The following is a 27,031-nucleotide window of genomic DNA, read 5'->3' as shown; positions in this document are numbered from 1 at the left end:
GAAAATTGTTTTAAATGGCAAATAAATAAATATTAGAAACCTTTCCTTTAGTTTCTATTTTTGCCACTTTTTTCACAGTTTCTATTCCTCGACAAGTTTTCTTCCCAATGCTGTAGCAGGCCTCTGAAAGTACATAGTGTGGGCAATTTCTACATGCTTTCCCCCTTGCTTGAATCTGACCAGAGCCATGCATATGAATCTTAATAATTTAGTAAAAAATGAATTTTTGCTTCCCTGGACTATAACAGCTAGCCTTAATCTGCAATGAACATATCTAGGTTGTAATTAAGGAACCTCAACAATACCTCTGGCACTGAAGGGCTCTGGAAAAATGCCTAATTTGCATATGGCTAATGTCAGCTTGGTATCTGTCCTCCACATCTGGTGTTCTTTGAAGGGCAGTGTGATCACGACCCAGGCAGAATGAGGGAGAAACACAGAGAAATGAGTAAAGTATCCTTAGGATGTGTCTGTCAGACACCAAGTCCTTAGAATAAAAAGTGAAAAACACCATCATTCAGATGCTTTGTCTATCTGTCTGGAGGCTGGGATTCTTCACTTTTCCTTAGATGCTCTGGAGTCACAAAAACTATGGAGAGGAGAAAATGAACTGGAAAAAAAACAGTTGAAGATGAGTTAGTAGCTAGTGATGAGGATGCAAAAAGAAAAAAGAATTGACAAAAACATAAAAAAGTAAACAGAAAACAAAATCAGAAGAGAACACAAAGAATAATTTTTTTACCACTTTTTTTGAAACTGGGCCTCCCTATCTAGCCCAGGCTGGAAGTACACCAACCATTCAAGTACCCTATCCCAATATTCACTGAATTGGAAGCATTCATCTACACCCTTTGTCTAAGCCAGGCTGATTCACCATTCCTTAAGCAGTCTGGGAGCCCTCCACTCCGATATTTGTACCAGACTCAGTGCAGCCACTTCCTCAGTTGGATTTAACCTTTTTACAACTGAGAATTCCTGAATCCAAGTGATGCACCAGCATCAGCTTCCTCAGTAGCAGGAATTAACAGGCACCCAACAGGATTAGTTGTCGCTACTTTACACACATTACACAAAATACACATTTTTAAAACTGCATGACAGAAATTCAGTTTTATATTCTACTAATTTAGTTCTTTTCTAAATATTGAAATGACAGGATCTCTGGTTATTAAGTTCATCATAAAAAGTAAAAAACTTCATTTCACTTATCAATATATAATGAGGGAACCACCTTTTTCCATAAGGGAGAGGGAAAGGAAAAATGGATCAGAGGCTTAGAAAGAGAATTAGAACCTCCCCAGAATCAAGTTTAACCAAAAAGAATCATAGAAAAACATTGTTGTTGGAAAGGATCTCAACGATCTTGTTTTGAACAGATATCACCTCTGAACACTGTGAAAGGATCCACTCTTTCTTTGCCATTCTCAAGATAAAACAAACTGGCACTTTGATGATGATCTCATTCTTTACCTGTTTGGTGGTTGTATCAGATAGACCCAATCTCTCTCTCTCTCTCTCTCTCTCTCTCTCTCCTCTCTCTCTCTCTCTCTCTATCTCTCTCTCTCTCTCTCTCTCTCTCTCTCTCTCTCTCTCTCTCTCTCCCTCTCTCTCTCTCTCTGTCTCTCTCTCTGTTGTCTCTGTCTGTCTCTATCTGTCTCTCTCCCTCCCTCCCTCTGTCCCTATCTCTCTCTCTCCTTCCGTCTCTCTGTCTCTGTCTGTCTGTCTCTATGCATGTGTGTGTGTGTGTGTGTGTGATCTGCTCACTTATTAAGCACTGAAAATCCACTTAGTCTCACTCATGTTTTTCCATTGAGAATTGCAGGTACACACTATCTTTGAACAAATGGTTGACTGGGATTTCTGAAATTAAATTGGACTACATTGGACCTGATACCATCACAAATTCTGCACAGCCTGCATTAACACATCATCATCTATGTTACTTTATCACAGCTCTACCTTATCAAACTTCCATTTAACACATATCCCTGGCTGTCTCCACAACGAATATATAAGACATCCAGAGCCAATGGTTTTACTTCAAGTCTACCACCTCTACATAGATTCCCAAGTTTGCAGTTCTGTAATTCACTCAGCAACTCTTGACATCCTAATAAAATAAAAGAAGCAATGTACCTTGTTCAATTCCACCAGATTAAGCTTCTTAAGGAATAGGTGAGCTCAGGGTTAGAGATACTACTAGCGCAATTTATGTCCATTTTTATAGATCTGAAGCTGCCTAAAAGGTTTTGCATGCCTCTGTTCCCTCTCCCTTGTCTAAAGTCTCCATCAGTGCCAAGAGCCTCTCACTGGGAGTTTGAACTTTCCTTTAATCTAATCCATTTAGAAAATGACTCACCATTTATTGAATAAAGTGGAGAAAATTGATATCTTTTCATTAGGCTGACAAAGTCTTTTTCACTGCTGGCATCTGAAATGTGTTTTCTATTTAAATTTTATTTATATCAATCTTCTCTAGTAGGAGTTAGATTAAAATGAAATACCTTACAATAAGTATACAGCTTTCCCATTACCACCAAGATTGTGAATACTAGTTTTGCAAACGAACACAGTACCAACTATTTCTGGACACAATTTAAAATTTAGAAGCAGGAGTTAAACATAAGTAATATTTTAACATGTCTATAACTATAAAAGGTGATGGTTTTACTTATTAAAAGAGAAAAAGTGTGCTAAAAGATATGATTTGGTTGTTGTAAAATCAGTAACAATTCTAGTGAACTATATATAATAATAACAATATACATTTATAGAAGACTTCTGCGGTAGCAAGCAAAGTGGATAAAATGTTTGGTTTAGAATCAGAAAGACCTTGGACTTATTGATTTTGTGACCCTCAGTAAACATTTAACATAAGTGTTCCTTCAAACAGCTCCCAAGGACTTATCTACCAGCTCATAAAAGGTTTGCTATTCACTTCTGGTGGAGGTACTTGGTGTTGTGGGAGTTTCCTATCTTGATGACATCACAGCTTTTCCCATAGTCTTCAGATTCTTTGAATAGCATATTGTTTCTTCAAAGCATACACAACAAAGACATTTGGCAGAAATTACATTTAAACCAGAAAGTTTCACTACATACCATGGTAAGTTTTAGGTAGATACACCACTTGAATATAAAAGATCACCTCATAAAAAATAGAAGTGCTCCAAAAAAAAAATACGACTAAGGAGAGAATTCTGAGCCAAACAAGATATGGAGGTGAACCTAAAAGATAAAATGGGTAATGCTGACTGCAATAATAAATAAACAAAGCTTTTGTACAATCGGTGTAGCTAGAATACAAAGGTAATCTTTCAAGTGGGAGAAGAAACTCTGCAGTAACACACACATCTCATCAAATCTCACAAAAACCCTCTGAGGTAGGCAAGACAGTCATAGAATCATCGATATAAGGATAGAAGGCACCTTAACATAACTTAGTCCAACATTCCCATTTTACAGATGAAGAAAGTAAGACCTAGAGAGATGAAGTCACTTGCCCAACGTCACAATGGAAAGAAGTGACAGAGCCAGGATTTGAGCCCAGCTTCTAAAGTACCATATTTTATAGATGAAGGAACTAGGTTAGATGAAATTAAGCTATTTGGCCAGTCACATCGTCACAAAGTTGCAGATCCGGAAATGGAGCCCTGTTTTCTGACTCTATTGAATACTTTTTCTACTTCTCCTTACTACCTTTCCTACAATCTAATGATATCCTTGTAAACCCTTTTATGTTTTAGAAAAAGAAAGGGCTTGACTACTCACACTCCTCCAAAGAACCATTTCTCAAAGTGTAGGTCCACGCACAAGTAGTCTTCTATTTACAGAAAAAGGAGTTCCTAAAAAGCTGACTATAAAGCAAGATTACCTTTCAGGAATCTGATTTTTCCAATTAATATTGTAAAATCAGAAGCATTTCTGTTCTCCCCCCACTATCTCCCAACTGGCCAACAGCATTGTTGTTTGTCAACTACCACTGTTTCAACCAAATCAGAGCAGAAGTGGTAGCATGGAGTCCTTATTCTACAATACAAACCTTAAGAAGAGAGGGACGGGGCACAGTAGACAACATCCCAGATATGAAAAAGGAATCTCTAGGTTTAAATTCCACTTGTGACACTTATAAGCTGTGATCACCTTTTTGCGGCTCACCTTTCTGCAACTGTAAAATGCGGATAACAATGCCAAAGTTCCAACTTCACAGAGTTGACTCATGGGAGATAATTTTTGGAAAGTGTTCTGAATTTATTTATTTAAAGCCATATGTAAGTAACTGAGGCAACTAGATGGTGCAATGGGAAGAGTGCCAGGCCTGGAGTCGGGAAAACTCATCTTCCTAAGTTCAAATCCGGCCTCAGACACTTACTAGCTGTGTGACTCTGGGCAAGTCACTTAACCACATTTGCCTCAGTTTCTTCATCAGTAAAATGAGTTGGCAAACCACTCTAAGTATCTTGGCCAAGAAAACCCCAATGGAGATCACGGAGAGAAAAAGCATGATTGAAAAATGATTGAAAAGAGAAATAACAATTATCATTAAAGGAACGCAGAAGGAATTTAGATACTGCTGTACAAATTTAGAAACAGCAAAATCCCATACCCTCTGTTCCCTTACATCCCACTTATAGTTCCATATAGTTCTCTACATTCCCACTTACAGTTACATTAAAAAGAATGGTTAGAATTTTAAAATGGAAGCTCCTTGAGGACAGTCCACTTCACTTTTTGGTTTGTATCTCTAGTATTTAGCACAGTGCCTAGAACATTGTTGATACATTATAATTTCTTGCTGTTGTTGAGTGATTGGTTGATTGAAACCTTTGGATCAAAGGACTAGATGATAGATTAGGACCTTAGGAAGTCATCTAATCCAATGCCTTCATTTCATTAATGAGGAATTAGTGAACCCCAAAAAATGGCACCAAGGTAGGAATTGGCAGGGGTAAGACTAACCCAGCTTCTCTGATTCCAAAATCAATACTCTGAGGATATGATTTCTCTTTCCTAAAAATATATGATTGAATAGCCCAGAATTGGTAAGAAAACGCATGATAAACATAGCTTTGGTTATGTTTGCTGCCAAGTCAACATTTAAATATCTGTTTTATATACTTTTCTGTGATAGAAGTGATGCAAGCAAGTTTCAATGTTTTTCCTTCTTCCTCTGCTACCATATTGATATCAAAGGCATCCAGAGCAATCTGTGTAGGGCTTTGTATCTAAAAGAAGAACCCTGTAGTTCCTATAAAAGACTAATATTCTTACCTAGGGTTTGAGCCTCCTTGCTCTTTAAGAAAGCTCTGAATAGCCCACCCATCTGGGGAAAGCAAAGTTCACTTAATCCTCCAACTCAACACCACCTGGGAATTGTTAACACTAATCAGTTCAATTGTCACCTGTGGTTTCCTTGGGAGTCTGAAAAGTCAGCTGTGGGGCCTGCAAGAAAACTGCAGCTGATTCTGCAACAAAGAAAATACTATAGTAAACAGAGATTAAAGGTCAGGATTTATTTTATCTACAGAAGACCCAAGGAGCTAGCTCCTTTACTCCATTTCCTGGGGTTTGAGGTAAACTTATCCAAATTCTTATCTTTCCCATTTGCCTTGACAAAAGTGTTAATACAGAGGCAATTGTTTTAAGGTTCATAAGAGGGATTTTGTATGGAGCCATAACAGCTTCTCTGAGGATATGTCCCCATATTTGTGTTGGCAGGCTGGCAGTCAGAAAGTTGCTGCTACTACTAGTGTCAGTGTTATATCAGGTAACCCTAAAAATAACTGCTGTTTCTGGGACCCTGGCCTATGACCCCCTACCAATGTACTTCCCATGAGGACACACATGGAGAATGCCTTGAGCTGAGAGATAGAGTGTCTTGTTTGTGAAACAGTCAAGAGGCCAGTACTACTGAATCAAAGAGTATATAATGGGGAGTAAGAAGACTGACCCTTGAATGCCAAACAGAGCATTTTGTAATTGATCCTGGAGACCATAGGAAGCCACTGGAGTTTAAAGAGGGTGTGAGGGGGGAATATGATTGGACTTGGGTTTTAGAAAAATCACCTTAGTGGGTCAATGGAGAATGAACTGAAGTGGGGAGAAACCTGAGACTGATAGATCTACCAGCACAGTATTGCAATAATTAAAGTCTGAGGTGATGAGGACCCATACCATATCAGCAGCATGGTTAGAGGAGAGAAGGCAGTGTACTAAAGAGATGTTGCAAAGGTAAAATTGATAGGCCTTGGAAACAGCTTGGATAAGGAGGGTGAGACATGGTGAGGAATAGAGGATGACTCCTAGGTCATGAGTCTAAGAGGACTGGAAGAATGGTACTGCCCTTTAGAGTAATGGGGAAGGTGGGAGGGGTAGGAGTTTACAATGACAGCGTAACTGACCTGTATTGAAAATATGGCTTCATTTATTCACCAAACAGAATCATAACTTATTCTAGTGAAAAAATTGTATAAGAAAAATTTTTATATATAAGGAAGGCACAATTGTACAGTGAGAAAGGCTTAAATTTAGAGTCAGACAACCTTGATTTAAAGCTTGGTTCTACCACTCACGATATGTATAGCCTTAGGCAAATCTCTTAACTCCTCCGGGCCTCAGTTTCCTCATCAGTAAAATGAGGGGGTTGGGCTGGATGACCTCTGGGGTCCTTTCCAGTTCTGTGAGTCAAGAAATGAACTCAATTCACATGTATTCTAGCTAAGAGTCACATTATCACATTACATCATGACATTTACAAGACCCACTTCTGATATTCTCTTGGGGAGGTCATGAACAAGCCTGAAATGTTTTTATTATTAGATTTTCCTCCCCTGTGAATCCGTGAATCTTCAAATCCTTGCATTAAAGGTGGCTCACAGATTTCACAAAACTTCCTATCCTTCGGCCTACATTTCCATTTAGTAACTAGTTGTGTTAAAAAGAGACAGAGGCTACTTTGTTAGCCTGCAACAAAGAGAATTGAATCTGAGAGGTCAAGGAGCCGTAACAAGAAAAGAGAACAGGCTGTGTACCTGTCAGAAGAAGGCAAAGTCACTTTTTATAAAACTGACCTCACTGATGGGAGTATTTCATTTTCCTTGTACTTCAGTGGAAAGTTCTCCATTGATATAGCTCACCATAGGAGGATGCTGGCAAAGGTAATTCTTCCCCCCACCCCCAACCTCCCCTTTGAGTCAAGACCAGGGAGCATTAGTGCTAGTGATTTCATTAAGTGAGAGTGAGATGTTTATGACTAAATGATAACAAAAAAGGGGTCCCTAAGGGTATACCTTATTTTACAGGTTCCCAAAGTGAGCAATACTGCCCTTAGGGGGTGCTGGAATGATTCAGGGGGGAGTGGTAGCAGCCTTCAGTGCACCTGAGGGGCTTTGCATAAAAATAGGGGGCAGTGGAAGCATAAGGAAAGAAGAGAAAAAATATTGAAAAACCATTAGTACATGTTTCATCTATTGTGAACAGAGTTAGAGTCCAAATGATTATATTATTTTCCTAATAAACACACAAAATGCACGTTATAACCAATCAGTGGTCAAGTCCTCCAACAGATCTTAACAAACAAGTGTTGGCGGGTGAGTAGCATCGTGCAGTATTGGGAAGTCCAGCATGCACAGGAATATGTGTGTGTAATGATGTGTTTACAATACAATATTCTATGGTTACATGATGCAATATTGCATCATCAAAGTTTCAATGCAGCAAAACACCCACAAATTCACAATAAATAATTAAATTTAAGATAAATCATTTTAAAATATTTTGCATTTTTTGAAATGATGCAAATTTCAAAAAAAAAAAAAGGTTAAGGGTTAAAGAAAGTAGATTGGGGGGAGGGATGCTGAGTAATTTTTTTTCTAAAAGGAGCAGTAGGCTAAATAAGGTAGGAAACCTCTGCTCTATTTAAATCCTGCTAAAACCCACTTTGGATCTATGTTTGCCCAGCAATTTTTAAATCTCCATTTTCTCACACTAAGAATTAATGAATGAATGAACATTTATTATGCACTTACTATATGCAAAACACTGTGCTAAGCTCTGGGCATACAAACAGAAAAGGTTTTTTTGTGTGTTTGTTTTAACACATGATCATCATCTATCTAAAAGGTCAATGGTTCCTTGTTTTAGCTGTGGTAAGGATTTTCCCAATGTTCTAATCCTATATGTGGATCTCTACTTTGATTTTTTTAAGGTAATTTAAACATTTTTTTAATTTCTGGTTGGTTTTCTCTGACACCTCATTTTCAATATTGTTAAAGAATGCTAGTATTCAGGGTGACCAGGTGGCGCAGTGAGTAAGAGCACCAGCCAGGAGTCAGGAGAAGCCGGGATTGGTTCCTTCTTCAGATACTTAACACCCACACAAAATAACTGGCCAGTAACCAAGTTACTTAACCCCAATTGCTTAAAAAAAAGAATGCTAATATTCACCAGATCGCAGATTTAGAGTTAGAAGAGCAGCCTTAGAGACCAAGTCCCATCCCCTCATTTTTCACGGAAGGAAACTGAAGCCCAGAGAGGCCAGAATTTAAACTCAGTCTCTTTGACTCCAAATTCAGAGCTTTTTCCCCTGAGTCACCCCAAGGAGTCAAAAATTCAACACATTTATTACCTACTGTGTATGAGGTACACTTGGGTATTGTGGAGTCTACAAAAGAGAAGACAGACATATTCCCTCTGCCCCCTCCCATTAGCACAGCACTTTGCTTGCAGGGATGGGGAACCTGCAGCCTCCAAGCCAGTGTGACCTTCTAGTTCTTCAAGTGCAGCCATTTGACTGAATCCAAACTTCACAGAATAAACCCCCTTAGTAAAAGGATGTGTTCTGTAAAACTTGGACTCAGTTAAAAATCCACACCTAAGAACCTAGAATGTCATATGTGGCCTCAAGGCCACAGGTTCCCCACCCCTGGTTTAGAGCAAATACTTTCATTGTTTTCTTTATCTCTCTATGGAGGGAGGAGAATATTGATATCAGATTCCTCCTTGTGATTAATTTTTCAATGGCCATATTGGAGATACAATTAAAGAGCTTTGATAGGGGAAGCATATGGTCATAGGAGCATAAATATAGAGAGGCAAGGGTCTTTAGAGGACATGTAGTCTAATCTACTCTTTCTATAGATGAGGGAATGGAAGCTCAGAAATGAAGAATCTTCCCAGTCCTCTGACTCCAAATCCAGCATGGCTTGAACATGACTCAAATTACAAAGGATAGAAATCCTCCCCTTGAACGTTTCAAGGAGGAGGTGAATTTTGTCCAGATCTTAAAGAATAGATGGGTAATTTTTTGATAGGCATAAAAGTATTGGGTGGGGGTGCTATGGACAGAGGGATTAACATCATCCAAGAGAGAATGATAAGAAAACATAAGATATGAAACGCTCCTTTACGTAGAGCATAGAGGAGAAATTCAGGTAAGGATGGGTGCCAAAGCTAAAACATTAGATAAGATGAGATGCAGGAGGCCTTGAATGCCAGACTACAGAATGGATGACTGGTGGGGTGATGGAATCTACAGAATGGCACAAATGATTGGATGAGGACATGATACAGAGATGGGAGTAAAGAACGACTACCAATTTCAAGCTTGGAAACTGGTCAACATCAGACCCGCAAAAAACCAAGACGTTAGGAGGAGTTATCTGCAAGGGGAAGCCTGGAAAGGGTAGAGTCGGGGTGGGAGGGTACGATAAGATCTGTTTTGGACATGTTGAGTTCAATGTCCTTCATAGAAAAGATAAAGTCAGAAGTTGTGTGTTTTTAAATCTGTATATACACTGGGAGGGAGGACAGAGAAAGCAAAGAGTGATCCAGATCAATGGGTTAGTGGGAAACTACCTCCATCAATACAGATTAGCAACGTACATGATTTATGGTCCTAGAACTGAGACATTAATGCCAAACAATGTCAGTTATGGGACTTGAATCGAGGTCCTTTGGACTCTAAGACCAGCTTACTCATGTATATATTTATATGGGTATCCATCTGTAATTAGATATGCATACATATGTATATAGAACATATATAAATATGTAAACATGATGTAGTGACAAAATATTAGATTTGGGAAGAAAAAGATCTGGATTCAAGTCTCACCTGTGACACATAGTAGGTATGTGGCCCTAGTCCTTTATCTTCTCTTGCTGTCCAAGACAATTCCTTAGTATTTATCCAAAGTGAAAAGATCACAGGATTTGGAATCGGGGGAGAGAGTTGTTTCAAACCCTGACTCTGGCATCTCTGCCAACTCATTTACCTTCTCTGAGTCTGACTTTCTGCATTTGTGAAATGAAGGATTCAAACTAGGTCCCCACAAAAGCCCCTTCCAGTTTTAAATCTGTGATCTATTAAGGTATAGAGGAGTTGTAATCTTGGCTGCTAGAAGGAATTCCTCTAATCAGAATTTCCTCTGACAAAATCACATATCAGTCATACGTCTGTTTGTATATATTTAGAAGGCACACTAATAAACCACATTCTATAGTAATGATATTCTGGGATTGTACCTCTGGCCTACTTTAAAATCCATAAATAAGAAGTGATTACTAAAGAAATGCTGACATTCCTAGGACTTTTCACTTCTGGGCTTGAAAGCTGGAAAAACCCACATACCTGCTTTGATTGAAACTGCAGAAATGGGTTTCTGAGGTCATTATATTTTGTGTGTTTGGATTTGGCACTCTCTCTTTTAACACAGCTTTTTAAAGTTTATCATTCAAAGAATACACTGAGCATAAATATGATAGATTCACTTTGTGGGCAATTACTGCACTTTCCCTACCTGGAAAAGATGGGTTGATCCACTTGGAAGAACAAGCAACTGTTCTTTCAGGTAGCTGGAAAGAACTCATAAGAGTTCTCATAAAGAGCCAATCATTCACCCAATGAGCATTTATCATATTAAGTGCTTACTCTGTGCCAGGCATTGAGCTAAGTATGGGGAAAACAAACAGAAGCACAAATAGTCACTGCCTTCAAAGAGCTTACATTCTGACAGGGGAGCCAAATGTACTAAGCAAAGGGCTGTTATGAAAAAATGTCCTCAAGTTTTATAAAGAAAAGCATGTGGTCCCACAATGCTTCCCATAACAATGAGATGCCGAATTCATCACTGCTCAGTGAAGTCTGACAAGAGAATTACATTTGCATTGTTGGGCTTGTGAATGAAAAGCCCATTTCTAAGTAAAATTTGCTCTAAACTAAAGGAGAAGAGGACCTGGTGTCTCTTAAAAATCTATTTGTCTGGAGAAGAAAGAAAGCTACAGTCCCGATGAGCTGTAATCATGATTCTCTCTTTCTTTCCCTCTCCCTCTGCCTCTTCGTCCTCTTCCTCTACCTCTCTCCCTCTACTCCTCTCTCCCTCTCCCTCCCTTTCTCTTTTCCCATTCTACTTCTCTCCTCCTCTCCCCCCTCTCTCTTTCTCTCTTCCTCCTTCTCTTTCTTCCTTTCTTTATCCTTCTCTCTAGCTTCCATAGTGATTGGAAAATGGTGGTGTGAGATGGAGCCTTGTCTCGAAGGAGAAGAATGTAAGACTCTTCCTGATAATTCTGGATGGATGTGTGCGACTGGCAATAAGATCAAGACGACAAGAGTAAGTGGCTTTATGGTGGTTCACGTGCCCAAGTACACCAGGACATGCACAGATGGTTCACTGCTTGCAAGTATGTCCCATAGATGTGTTCCAACAAAAGCCCATACATCAACAGTGAGGGTGTTGATGACTCAGAAGTTTGATCATCCAGAAACCCCACATCATATATCTGTCATCAAACTTTACTCAAACTCTCAATAAACTAAAAAAGAAAAGGCCGCCTTTACAGACTTGCTAAATGTCTTTGCTTCCAAATTTAAAAAGAAAATGGAAGGATGAGATAATTATTTAAATAATTCAACCAACATATCTTTATACTTTATACTCAAGTTAAGTCCATAATACAACAGGGGGTTGGTCTAAATTGTCCAGATGAGTGTTTAACCATTCCACTACAGATTCTTATCATTCATTCATTCATTCATCATTTATTCATTAATTGCGGATCATTATGTGGTACAGTGAAGAGAATGTTGCATTAGAAGCCAAGAAGACATAGGTTCACCTTCTACGCTGACATTTACTAGCTATGTGACTCCTGGAATGTATCTCACCTTCAGTTACCTCATCTGTAAAATTGTGTTAATAATAATACCCACTTCCCAGGGTTGTTGTGAGGATCAAATGAAATAATATGTAAAAGTCTTGGCAAACTTTAAAGCACTATATAAATGCTAGCTATTACTGATTCAGCAAGTATTTTTAAAGTACCTACAGAGCTCCAGGCGTTGTGCAAGGAGCTAGAGGTGCAAAGACAGAAATTAAAATGGTCCTGACCTTCAAGAAAACGTCGACACGCTCTCCTGAAGTCTGTTAAAGCTGTAGTAAAATCTTTTGTGATTTTTTTAACTTAAAACCTTTTTATAAAAAAGTAATAACCTAATTTCTTCATTCTTAACATTTTGGACTTTTTCATATATTGAATTCTCTTAAAGCAGGGCCCCCCTATAGAAGTACCAGTGGGTTTTTACCCATGGCACCACCAACACTGCCATGTTTAGAATGTAATCTCCCCGGGAGAAAGAAATTGTTTCATTTCTTGCCTTTATGCCCCCAGTACCAAGCACAGCATCTGGCATATAAGCACTTAATTAATGCTTGTTGATTTGTTGGTCAATTCATTAACTATCTGAAAGGGACTGCTTTATTGGTCTGCCCATATCCAGTGCCTAGCCCAGTGTTTGCTTCATAGTATGGGCTTAATAAATGCATGTTAAAAAAAGAAATTTTAAAAATTAAAAAAATAAATGCATGTTAAAATTGATGCAATTGGATTGAATTGATGTTTGCATCAATATGTCAGGGATCTGTGAGTCCATAGGTACAGTCGTTTTCTCCACCAACTCAGAAATAAATCCAAATCTAACAATGAATAGGTCTATTTATAAAGTTATCCAAAGCTCTGACAAGTTAAATGACCTACTCATGGCTGCACTGGTAATATCAGAGGTAGAATATCAACCTAGATCTCTCAGATTCCAAGTCTAGAATTCCACCCACCAAAATAGTAGCCCAAAATTACCTGTTCCCATTTTTTTTAACTTTTTGTGAAGCTTAATTAGATGATCATATTCTTTTCAGTCGACTCTACTATTACATAGAGATGCTAAATCAACTTGAAAAAGAAAAAAAATTGAAGCTCCAGTCAACAGGAATGGTTTGGGGAGAGAAGGAAGAGGACAAGGCAAAGTCTCCAGACACTCATTCAGTTGGGCAGCCCCTTTCCTACACTTTCACTTTACTTTATTCCATGTCCACAAATGACTTCAGAACCAATATTGTTTCATTAGCATTCATCCATAGACTCTCCTGCAGCTCAGTGTGGATTATTTTATTTCATTTAAATGAGATACCTACTGACCAGAGTACTCAGAAATGAGAAACATTCCTGTCGCTGGCCCACAGGAACCATTTTAATTAGCTGTAGCAGGGGGGATGCTGGGGCTTCCTTTAGTTACATTTGACTTGGAAGCAATTTTCCTAAAAATCCAAGGATACCTCTATAAAGTGATTTGGTTTAGACCCCCATAACTTGTGGCTTCTTTGCCACCACTCTATGCCCAGTAGATTTGGAAATATTGATTTGTTTTTGTAATCACTATGTTACTCTTTTTTATTGCCAAATGTCTATTTTCTCCCATATTTGAAAATAGGAGTTTGTCATCTTTTGTTAAAAAAATAAATAGATCAAAGAGTAGAAAGAACATTTAGCCCAAACAACAGACAGCCCAAGATTCTACTTTTTACTTTGTGAACTTTGCTTCATTGGACCTCAGTTTTCTCATCTGTGAAAATAGAGGGTTCAACTAGAAGACTTCTAAGATCACTCCTAGCTTTAATATTCTGGGATTCTGTGAAGCTTTTGAAGCCTTTCAAGGGGGCAGTAATGAAGACCTGTTCCTGGTAGGTGGCAATGGGAACTGAGAAGAAGGGATTAGTAGGTTGAGTCTTCCCACTTCCTCTGTCTCCCTCCTTTAACCCATGCTTCATAACTCTGCCATACTTATCTTCCATAGATAAAGATCTGGTTTTGCCATACCTCTGCAGAAAATTCCGTGGCTCCCTACTGAACATACTTATCAATTTCAAGCTCCATAACATTCAAAGCCCTCAATAATCTGGCATCACTCTTATACTACACCTTTCCATGTAATTTACAGTACAGCCAAACTTTACTAATTACCAGCCCCCATCCATGCCAGTTTGATCACCTCTGTTGACTTTAATCCCTACTTGTCTATTTGATTCCTGCTCATCCTTTAAAATCTACTTCAAATACCACCTTCCTTAAGGAACACCTCAATTGTTAATCATCTTCCCCCTTAAGTATTACAAAATTGCTTAGTTTATACTCTTCTTGTAACCTTACTTTAATATCTGTGAACTTTGTATTATTATAAATATTTAGATACCTGCCTGGTCTCATCACTAAGCTAAAAGCTCCAATAGTACCTGGGACAATGTCTTTGCTAAACTTTCTATCTCCCCCAGCACCAGCCCACAACACAATAATTATCTAGTGAATGTGAAATACAAAACAGTGCAAACTATTTCTTAATGGAAACAAGTGAAACTTGCCAAAGCCCCAAATAGAACAATATTTTTGGGATAAAACATCAATGACATAAAAAAATCCTGAGCTGATTTTTGTTTTATATTATTTTAATATTATTAAAGTATATAATTATGTATTATTATATTCTATATCATTATATTATATATTATTGCATTGTACATAATAATATATTCTATGTTTTTAATATATTATATAGTTTATATTATTTTAATCAATCAAAAATTTATTAAGGGTCTACTATGTTCCAGGAGCCATGAGAAAAAAAATGAAACAACCCCCTTCTCTCAAGGATCTTAATTCTGTCAAGGCTGACAAATCCATATACAAGTACAGAATAAATACAAAATAAATCCAAGTTATTTAAATATAAGTTAATCAGAAAGATATTGGGCAGCTACATGATGCAGTAAACAGAGTGCTGGACCTGGAGTCAGAAAAACCTGAGTTCAAATCCAACCTCAGCCACTTACTGGCTGTGTGACCCTGAGCAAATCACTTACCCCTGTTTGCCTTAGTTTCATTTGTAAAAGGAGTTGGAGAAGAAAATGGTGAAGCATTCCAGTATCATTGCCAAGAAAACCCCAAAAGGGGTCAATAAGAGTCAGACACCACTAAAAACAAACAAGAGAAAGATATTTTGCGTTAGCAATTTGAAGGAGATAAGGAAGGGTTTCTTACATCTCGGGAGCAACATAAGTAAAAAAAAATTTATGTGTGTGACTATATGTCTTTTTACATATATATACATACACACACATATACATGTTTACCTGACCTCAGTAGAATGCCTTGTAAAATCACCCCTGGACCAAAAGTCCCATGTTTGAAGCCTAGTTATGTTTGTGGGACCTAGGGCAGATCAACTAATCTCGCTGAGCATGATAGGAACATTGATACACAGGATGGTGATCAGGATGGTAAAACTGATTTGAGTATCATCTGAGGGGACTAGGAATGTTTCCTATCAAAGACCTTAGGGGAACATCAGCATCTTTCACTCAGAATTTGCACTACTGGTGAACAAGGGCCTGGAACCTCTATGTTCTCCATAGCTTTCCATGATCATTCAAGCTCTCCTTCCAGCTAATAGAAACCCCACACCTCCAAGCAAACTCTGTTGCCAGTACAGAAATACAGACAGGTTGAATGACTTCTTGTTTAGCTGTCAAAATTGTTATTTCAAAATAGGTTGGATTAGATGACCTCTGAGGTCTATTCCATCTCTAAAGTTCCATAACTCTGAGAGGCTCATTTTCTTTAGCTGTTGAAGATAGATGGAATAATACAAATATGGCAGCCAACTCCATTTATTGAATACAACACATTAATGTTTAACCCAGATCAGCCTTCTTCACTATCTAGAGTTTCTTTAATTTCTTTTTCATTAATAGGAGACTGGCTGACTAAAATATTGCATACAAATGATTTACAATGGGGCTTTGGGGTATACCTTAATTTACTCTGTATTCTATTTTCCTCATTTACTTTATCAACAACAGCAGTAAGGTGGGTTTGGGACTTCCAAATCAACCTCTCTAATATCTCTCTTCTTATTCTTCTCTCCCTCCTACATGGAACATACATTTATTAAGCATTTAACTCTGTGCCAAGCAGTGTACTAAATGCTGTAGCAGCAAGCACCCCAAGCGCGTCCTCAGGGTTTGCTGCCCATACAGGTTCTTGGATCTGCTTTGTTAAAGGAAAGCAACTCAAAATGGGTTAACAAGCTTACTTTAATCAGTCAGACATATATCGTTTACCTTGTTCAGGGGAAAAAGGTCAGCACCCCAAACTTTAAAATATACAGACAGAATTATCAAGACATTAACAGATCAAGTAGACAGCTTTCCAAACTGTCCAACCATTACATCCATACCCAGTCAACATCTGGGTTTCCACATCTGGGTTTTTCAAAGCCGGGGGACTCTCAACAACGGCTTCCCAGAATTCAGATCAAATCACAGAACACTTCTCAAAGTGAGTCCCAAAACAAAGCTACACATCAGGGCTTATATAGCCTTCTCCTGGCTCAGAGAATGTAACAACCTTATTGACTCACTGGCCAATCAAGAAGTATCCACTGAAAAACAAGCCTCCCTCCCCAGGCTTCAGGTGCATTTTAGCCTAAGGGCAGGGAAGATCTTCCAAATTTGCATTCCCATTACAAATGCTGGCCTATGTCAAACACTGTAAATGCTTGGGATATAAAAATAAAAGTGAAACAAGATTAATACTGATACTAACTACTAATAGTAACAATACTAATACTAAACAGTCCTTATACTAATACATTAGGTGAAATGAGAACAATGACAGCTAAAATTTATATAGTACCTGAAGCTTTGCAAGACACTTTCCACAAATTATCTCATTTAATTCTCAAAACAACCCTGTGAGATAGATGCTAGCATTATCCTCATTTTATGCATGAAAAAATAAAGTTTAAGATCGGTTAAATGATTTGTCAGGTTCGTGTAACCATTTAGTATCTAAGAAAAGATTTCAATCCAGGTCCAACTCTGTTATAACTACATCATGCTACCTCTCATAAGTAAGTGGTATAGTGGATAGAATTCTGGGCCTGGAGGTGAGAAAACCAGAGATCAAATCCAGCTTCAGACACTTACTAGATAGATGTGTGATCCTGGGTAAATCTAAGTTAAGTAACCTGTGTTTGCCTAAGCTCCTCAACTTTGAAACAGGGATGATAGCAGCATGTATACAAAAAGGTTGCTGTGAGGATCGAATGAGACAATATTTCTAAAATGCTCAGCACTGTACCTGGCACATAATAGGTAGTATATAAATACTTATTCCTTTTCCGTCCCCTAATGAAAATTCAAAGACTTTACCCAGACCAATTTCTTGCACATAGTAGGTACTCAGCACATTTTCAGTGGATGCTGCTGAATGAATTAAACCATCAAAACACAGCCTAAGTATTTTCCGTACTCTCTGGTGTTGGATGATGGTGGGGAGGGGCTGGTGGGGTTGAGGCATGCCCCCAAGCTCTTACTTGTTACTATCAATCCAATGATTTTCTGATATTCTTACTGGCCTCCTTCAATTTACACCAAACGCTAGTACAATGACAAAGATTCAATATGGCATCATTAAGAAAAGGTCACTCCAGCCTTAACCTCATTTCCTTTCTGGACAGGATTACTAAACTAGTAGAGAAGGGAAATGTGGTGGTTATGGTTTTTCAAGGCTTTAGCAGAGCTAAAGCAAAGGTTCTTAGTGATATTCTTGTGGTTGGAAATGGAGAGGTATATGAAAGTCCTTCAGATACTTGAAGACCACTTTCATGGTCAACCCTCCTAGTCTTCTCTTCTTCTCAACTAATCCTCCAACAGCAGAGTTGAGAGGCCATTCACCATCCTGATAACTCTTCAGTTTATTACTGTCTTTTCTAAAAGGTGGTGTTTAGAACTGATTACAATGCTCCACATCTGCCCAAGGCAGAGTACAAAGAGACTGCAATCTGGCTAATAATCACCACTATGTCATAGACCTTCCCAACCCAGGAAGTACAAGAAAGTCATCAAGAATATGGGGGATATTTGGCAAATAACAATATTATTCCCATTAAAATTAACTAATCTCTTTACTTTTATTTCTCACATGTATATAGATGGTACACTCTATATTCTATTGCCTTTAATATTGAACGGGGAAGCATGGGAAGGTTTCCTAAAAGACAAGGAATATAGGGAACAAAAATGGTTGGGAACTCTGCTCTGTGCCACTCTTAGAGCAGCCTATGTTTCTTTAGCTTTCTCGGTGGCCATAAACCATCCTGAGTCATGGGAGGTTTGCAGTTAACAAAAATCCCTGGATGCTTTCCACGCGAATTGCTATCTGACCACACTTCCCCCCCACTTGTGAAGTTCATTTTTATTTGCAGCCCAAGTTTAGGACTTTATATTCATTACTCTTAAGTTTCTCCATATTAGATTTGTCCCACTGGTAGCCTGCCAATATCTTCTTTGATCATGACTGAAAAACTTAAGCACAGCTTCTTGGGTCACTCCTGCAAAATAGCATAAGCTTTTCTCTTTGGTCCTTTCACCCAAGAGGAGAGTCATGATACCAACACTAGCCAACATCTATATAGCTCTTTAAGGTTTGCAACAGGCTGCAATAGATTTTCTCATTTGATCATAACAGCAGTTCTCTTAACGCTCCTAAGGGATACAACTTACCACGAAGTCTCACTTCCTTATACAATGATAGATTTTTTATGATAATATACTCTTTTTTATCAATTTCAGATTCATCCAAGGAACTAATGGACCCACTCTTTGGATGTAGTGAAGCGAAGCCACCACTACATAGGAAACAACATGTTTTAAAAATTCAAACCATCTTAAGCATTTTCAAGCCAAATGGATTTCTTATTTGCACTCTGACTGGTTACCAGCTGATCACAGTGCTCTCGCTGTGTGTAATGAAATGTCCCAAGGTGAAAACACCCAGGGTTTTGGCAGCGTGGCAGAAGAAAACATGGAAGTTTTGGGGGTTTTGTGATGATGAAGTATGAACAACTATCTTATAATTTGGAGCTACAGTTTACTTTCTACCATTTAAAAATATATATAATATTTTGAAATATAACATATTCTCTTCAAGAAACAAACAGTACCACACACCAATGCAGCTTACATACCATGGTTTTTTGTTTGTTTGTGGTTTTTTTGCTTGGTTTGCTTCTTTTTTTCCTAATGGGATGGAAGACCTTTGGAGAGATCTAGAAATCATACCAAAATGGTCAACAGTAAGGGCTTCTCCCGGAATTCAAGGAAGCACCAAGATTTTCATCAAGAGCTTCCTTCCACTTCTACTCAATCACTCAAGGAAATCCATGGTTTTCTTTTCTTGTGTTCTGAAGGCTTTCTCCCTTGTGCAATACTAGCATGCTGGCTTTGCTCTCATAACCATACTTTGTATTCAATTGATATATGATGACAGTTCTTAACCTCTTCAAGGAAAATATTTTTAGAATTATTAGCTACTCCGCTAAGGTGACAATGGAGATTCTCAAGGAAGTAGCTGTGTGATGCTCTTAGGACTCAGGAGGAGTTGGGGTGGATCATGGTTTCTCTTCTTCTGATGCCGTGTAAATACAATGTCTAAAGACTTTGTAGAGCTGTCCTCGTCTGCAGTAAAATTCCTCTAACTCCAGAGTTGGCCATCATTTACTCCATGCTGTGGTTGAACTCCACACCACACAGTGGCATTCTGCTTTTTGATGTTTGGGACTGCTTTCTTTGAAGGGTTTGGGGCATGGGGCATAATTCCAGGCTAGGAAAAGTTAGAGAACAAGACCATCATCATTATTCATGGCATGAGCAAAGGTTAAGCAAACCTTTGAAAGTGGAAAGTATCTTCTGTCAAATCTAAATTAACTTCTTTATAAAATGTGCTATTAGTTTTGACTTTAACCTCCTTGGGCCATCCTAATCTGCTTTAACCTAGGTCATGGTAACAGCTCAGTTTAAGGTCTAGAAATCAGTAAATTCCTTCTGCCAAAAGTTTTTCCATTCCTCCTCCTCCTTCTATGTGTCACATTTTGAGAATGAAAAGTCCATATGATGACATCACTCTTCCAACCAGTGCTATATAATATCAGATCTCATTTTCTTTAGGCTTTGGACAGTGGTACACAATTTGGTGACATATAGCATGGAATAGTGGATAGAGACAGGAAGACCTGACTTCAAGTCGCACTTCTCAGGAGGTGCTGGCAAATATTTAACATGTGACTCTCGGAAAAGGCATCACACTTCTGAGTTTAATATGCATCCTTAACACTTTCTTCATCACTTTCTCAATTCTAGACAATCAACAAAACAATAAATAAGACCATTTTATAGCTTGCCTATTTCCAAAGTGTAAATGCCCACAGTGAAAATTTAACAATGGGCTTCCCTGAACTCTTTCAAACTGGCTCTTGATTCAAGATTGACCTTGACTCTCACACATACTGGTTGGCTGAGCCGAGGTAAATCATTTAAGCTCCCAGTGTCCCCCAGATAACTCTCTAAGTTACAAGAGAGTTCCTTATTCATGACTGATTTGTCGATTCGATCACAGGTCTATTAAAAACAAAAACATCTAAAATAACATAAAGGAAATTTTATTGATGCCTTCTGCTCCCTCTAAAAAATCTGCTAATCCCTCCCTCCTCTTCAGGAAATATCCTATCTGCTTTTCTAAAAACAAAATATCAGTTTAGTTTTCCATTTTCTTGGATGCATTTTGTTATAAAAATTCTCATTTTTTTAAAGATATCTTTCTATATTGCTTGGTTCCATTTTACTATATGTTTATTCCTGCCCCATCCACAGTCTTTTCTCTAGATATCTTGTTATCAGTGCCTCATATTGTACCAATAGCATAGCAAGTACCTGAACAGCCTCCAGTGAAGTTGAAGGTCTGTCATCTCTACAACTTTGTCTTGAGCATTAATTGGTCAGATATATTCAATGACAATTCATGAATTTGAGGTGTTTATTAAATGAACAGAAAAGAAAAGGAAGTTGTATGGAAAGTAAATCCTACACTGGAATTCAGGAAGACCTGACTCTGAACTGAGTCTCAAACACAAATGAATTGTGTGACCTCAGTGATGATTATTATGATTGTGATTATTATGCCTTTTGACACATTCATTCATTTACACAATTCCAATGGATTAATCACCAACTATGTGTCAAGCATTGTCCTAGATGTCTAACATGAAAAAAAAAGCAACTATGAAACAGACTGGGCCCTCAAGAAGCTTACATTCTACTGAAGAAAACAACATATCCAGTACCCCATGAAGCTCAGTACTTACCCTATACCCCAAGTATGCTTATACCTCTTCAATTGATAACACAAGAAAAACTAGGCCACAGGCACACAAAAATCTCCATTTGTCATTTCACTCATTGGCTTAACATGGAAGCATGTTCACTAGGGAGGCCATATTGCATTCTGTACTGTTAAAAGAAAAAAAAGAGTGCCCCCTTCTAAAGCAGGAGAAACATCAGACAAATATTTGTGACTATAATCAAATTCACTTTAGTTTTGTCTACCTCTCTCTTACAATTGTGCAAATTGATCACGTTGTGTTCAAATTTATCATATACAAGTTGGGAAATTCTAAAATTTGGTAGACACCACCTGCCTATTAATTTTGAGCATTTTATGGTATAAAAACTTGACCAAATATCTCTGGTAATAAAGAGCTCAGTGTGTGATTTAACTAATACTGATGTGGAAATTGTGCGTAGAGTTTGGTTAAAATATGTTAAGTGATATTATGATGATATTAAAAGAAAATATATTAAATCAGAGGGAGCATGGATAATGGACGGAAGATCAGTCTTGGAGCCATAGATCAACTGATAAAGCATTTATTAACCATATTCTATATCAGGTACTGTGTAAAGACCCTAGTTCAAGTTCTGTCACTGACACATATTAGCTATGTAGCCATGGGCTATTCACTTAACCTCTCAGTGCCCCAAGGCAACTCTCTAAGACTGTAAGTTACAGAAGAGAAGCCAGCTTGAATTCATGGATGTAATTCCACATAGTAATTGACCATGCTGCCCTTGAGAAGTGAAGGAGGTTTGATATAGCAAATAGAACACTGGGTTTGGAACACAGAAGACCCAGTTTCAAGTTCTGCCTCTAATAACACTTATTTGGTTTGTGATCCTGAGCAAGGTCCTTAATCTTTTGGTGCCTTGGGCAACTCCCTAGAACCTAGCTTATTGTGTCATAGATAAATTACAATCTCCATGGTAGAAGAAATTTCCACACAAGGTAGGGTTCAGGACTGACAAAATAACATATCCTTCACTATTTTGTGTATATTAAATGAATGGTCCAAAAAAATGACAAGTTCAATTGGCAGGAATTATGAGGAAAAATAATGAGGAAAATCTGGTCTATTCAGTAGGTGTGGTGTCCTAGTCAAAGATGTTCACAGTTAACTTTCAGTGACTGATGTTTTCATGTTATTGGAATTATAGATTAATGAACTTTACAGGAATATTCAGAACTTTATGACTTCATATTTTTCTATTAAAAATTATTAAGACTGTGTTTAACCATCACATAATTTAAATGAATACTGCATTTTACAGAGGCTCTAACTTTCCCTATACAATGTAGTGGTTTTATGGTCCAATTATGTCACAGTATAATTGTAACTGATAAGGTATGTAGTACATAAAATTATTTAGCATTGAGAAGTACATTAATCTCCCTGAAGTGGGATATCCACATAGGTCAAACACCAGTGTGGTTCAGTGTAAGAAGAATCAGACTTGCAGTCATGTTCTAGGTTTAGCTATTGTCCCTTCCATTTGGCACCAGTATGAAATGGGGTCAATCCTCCATCTCACCTCATTTCTCTCAGCTATAGAATAATAGACTAGATGATAGACAACACCCAAGTTAGGTCCCTTCCAGCTCTAAAGCTCTGAATTCCTTATTATGAATGGCTTCTTGTTGTTTTTTTCCTTACATTGAAAACAAATAAGAAAACTGTCATCACCATCTAAATTTTGGTGCCCTAAGGTAAAGTCCTGGTTGCCCCACCTTAGTTGATACTGTATTGTTGGGGAAGGAAGGCTAAATTTAGAATTAAAGGACTTGAGTTCAGATGTCAGCTTGCTACCACCCTCTCTATTTTCCTTGGACAAGTCACTTGTCATCTCTCTAGACGTTAGTTTCTTCATTTGTAAAACGAGGGCAGCTGGACTGGATAACTTTTAATGTCCCTCCTATTTCTAAGTCCACGAATCAATGATCATGTCATAATAGGAATATCTTTCTAATCTATTCCAGCAATCTCTTTTAAATCCCTGTGAGTTTCCTCAGCAGAGTAACAATTTCCTTCATGAAACCATCAATTGTCTACCCTCAAAACCAAAGATGCCCCCGGGATTCAGTATTAATGATTCTGACCTTGGTTATCAGTAGGAGGAAATGGGATCCAAGTCAACAAAGAGGAATGAAGACTGTTCCAAGCTAGTCTTAATGGCAATCAGAGGAACAGGATTAAAAAAAATAATGTCTAACATGCAAGGATAATTAAACAAAGTATGAATTCACAGACATAGAGAATTGCAGCAGATGCAATTAACAGACCCATAATAATAATCCCTGCTATTAAGAAGAAGATTTAAGATTTTCTGCCTGAATGGTCCATAGGCCAATCTTACCTTTCTTGTCCTATCACTTGTATGGACAACAGCACCATAGCTAGGAATTCTTGTACCCAAGCCACATTAATTTGGGCGGGGAGAGGGGAAAAGATCTGTTGCATAAAGAGCAATTAATCCTCAATGCAGTCATATGGAAAAAAGAGGCAACGCAACCCTGGACAGTCTGTCCCACTTTCCTATGGCACAGTCAATGGAGCCTGAGACCACAACACTGATAGGAACAAGGGGACAGTGCGCAAGCAACAAGTGAGGGAGCAAACATAATTCTTCTGCTTTATGTGAGCCAATGGAGAAATTCAAGGCACTGGAGCAGAAAGCCAGGGGGTACTGCCATGTAAAAGGAAGCACACACTCAGAAGGCAGCACCCTGGGGCAAAGACCTATTTGCCCCAGCCTGGTTACTTCTCTGATGGAAAAGACCTAAAGAAAGAAAAGGCAAACCATCCACATCATGGGTGTCACTGGGTGATTCCTCAAGTCAGAGTCTTTCTTTGGGTAAGACAAACTGATGCCACTGTACCCAAAAACAAACTGGGAGAGCTCAAGCTCTGTGAGTAGCAGGGACATAGAGATCTGAAAGAAACATGAAGCAGGACGAAGAAGATATTTCAGCCAAATAAATGACTTGAGCCTCAGTTGCAATTAACCAAGGTGTTACTGAGTTTAGCTGCCCAAGAGCTACCTTTCCTTTTTTCCATCCATAAGTACCCCCACAAGCGACATGGTGCCTTATAAAACTTGTCATCCTTTCCAAGGATGATTTTTGTTTCATTTGGATGTGACCTGAATATATATTAGGAAAGATAAGATAGTCTAATGGACTTGGAGACAGGATACAGTTGGGTTCAAGCCCACCTCTGACTTGTTAGATGTGTGAACAATGGCAAATTATTTAATCTCTATGAGCTTCAATCAACTTTTTGAAGTCTATAAGTAATAGGTATAAAAGTATAATAATAATTTGTAGATAGTTGCCATCTACCACCTGGAGGAAAAGCTAGGTTGCACAGTGGATAGGATGTGGACTTGAGTCAGGAAGATCTGAGTTCAAATTTTGCCTCAGACATTTCGCAGTTGCATGACTCTGAGTAATTTACCTCCACTTCATAAATTGCAAAATGCACAGAACAACAGAACTTCCTTCCCAAGACTGTCATGTAGATCAATGAGACAGCACATGTAGGTTTTTTGCAAGACACCATATAAATTCTAGCTATTATTATTACTCCCACACTGACAAAATCACGAGTCGTGGACCTATTGACAGTTATTAGGAGGAGAAGCGACATCCAAAATAGGATTTACCCCCATGGCCCTGAGTGAGACAAATATTGACAATCCTCTCAACTAAAAGCATCCTTTTCTCTTCTTTTCTCTCCTTCCTCCATGTTTTTCCTCTCCTTCCTTCGTCACACTCTTTCTTTTTTCCATTTCCTTTATTCTTCCTACTTTTTATTTCCATCTCTTCTGTATATGCCTCAAAGCTATGAGTGGTCTTTAGTGGAATCCCAAGATATTATTAACCCACTAGTGACACCAAGGGCAAAAAAAGGTGCTGTCTCCCAGCCCAATAAGTAGTATCATATAGGATCATTAAATTAGAGCTTGAAGGTCAACTAGTATGAGCCCCTCCCTTTATCGAGAAGGAAAATGAGGCTCCAAGTAAGTTAAGTGATTTACTCAAGGTTATACTGGTATGAATGGGATTTGAACCCAGATCCTCTGGCTCTGAGGTCTAGATTTTTTCCCTGCATCTTTACCCCTCACCAAGTAGGAAGCTAAGAAAACAGGGGAATTTGACACTAGTTTTATGGAAATCTTCAGCTTTTTTCTTTCTAGTTGATGTATTCCAGCCACGGGAATACACACTTTTCAATGTAACCCATATTTTAAGAAAGTCTTTTGCAGGAAGAATTAGTTGCACATCGGAAAAGACACCCCTCCGAGCTCCAGAATGTGCAGCCAAAAATAGAATTACTAATGTCCCAAGCCATCTGCTGTTAGGCAACTGCTGAGGATCAGGCCAAATGGAATGAAGGTGCCATTCCTTTGCCCACTCCCACAAGAATGCACACTCACTAGTGTGTGCACACACAGTCCTCATTCATAGTCATTCAGAGTGTTGACCAAGACACTCAAAATAAATCCCCATCTCAGTGGGAGGAAACTCTGCTTACCCAGCACACACTGCAATCAAATTCATTCCTTTTTTCTGCTCTCTGTCACTCACTCCCTTTAGGGTAATTCCAATGTTTCAAAGTTGAATGGGATATCAGTGACCATCTCATTCAACTGATTAGTACATACACAGGAACTCCCTCTATGACACACCCAACAAGGGGTCATCCAGACTGTGCCCGAAAGCTTCTAGGAAGAGTGACCCCACTATCAACTGAGTCAGTTAATTTGATTCTTTGCCAGCTCTAATTATCAACAGATATTGTTTGGTACAATTAGAGAGTGGCTGCTCTCAGAGTCAAGAAGACATGGTTTCTAGTGTTCAAGCTAGGTGAACAAACCAATGAACCCCTCAGTGCCCTGAGCATCTCATTCTAAAGGGCAAGTGGAAGACCAGATGATCATGACCACTGGTAGATGGAGACTCCTTTACAATTTTGTATGCCAATCATAGGTTAAGATCAAGTTATGAGGACGTTTTTCCTTCTATCAAGACTAAATATGCCTCTGCAATTCAGTTCAAGATTCCAAAGTCACCAAGCATAGTAGTTATAGGCTAGAGAATTAGTCACTACAAAATATACATAGATGCATAAACCTAAAATATAATAGAAGGAATGGGAGTTGGGGGGGGGGGGGGGGGGGGAGGTGGAAGTAATAACAACCGGCAATACAGAAAGGTCTCCTGTAAGAGGTAAGAAGGGAGAATATCCAAGGGCAAGGGAATAATCCAGGATAAGCATGGGAGATGGGCCATCACCAAACAGATTCCCATGTGGAGATTTATCCATCTAGATGGGGAGACAAGTCAAACACCACTGCAAGACTGGGTCCAGAAGATTTGTCCGCCTCATTAAAATGATCCTCTCCCTTCCCTGGGAAAAAAAAAAGTGTCAGGCCTATCTTTCCCACTCTCTAAGATTCTAAGACTCAAAATTGTT

The 27,031-nt window shown here is 38.5% G+C and overlaps 1 protein-coding gene across 1 annotated transcript in view; it reads left to right on the top strand.

The window, feature by feature from the left end:
- Positions 1–22,775, top strand: part of TAFA1 (TAFA chemokine like family member 1) — a 533,245-nt gene extending 510,470 nt beyond the window's left edge. Inside the window, exons 4-5 of the mRNA XM_069084156.1 lie at positions 11,485–11,609; positions 18,960–22,775. Of these exons, the coding sequence (XP_068940257.1) occupies positions 11,485–11,609; positions 18,960–18,977 (143 nt within the window). The 3' untranslated portion in view covers positions 18,978–22,775. The remainder of the gene's footprint in view (positions 1–11,484; positions 11,610–18,959) is intronic.
- The last annotated feature ends 4,256 nt before the right edge of the window (positions 22,776–27,031 follow it).

Source organism: Petaurus breviceps, unplaced genomic scaffold (genome assembly GCF_028583685.1).
Source record: "Petaurus breviceps papuanus isolate PSGF00001 unplaced genomic scaffold, PetGlider_PUasm1.0 174, whole genome shotgun sequence".
NCBI classification, from domain to species: domain Eukaryota; kingdom Metazoa; phylum Chordata; class Mammalia; order Diprotodontia; family Petauridae; genus Petaurus; species Petaurus breviceps.
Note: the sequence above shows the minus strand (reverse complement) of the source record. Positions and strands in the feature narration are given on the sequence as shown.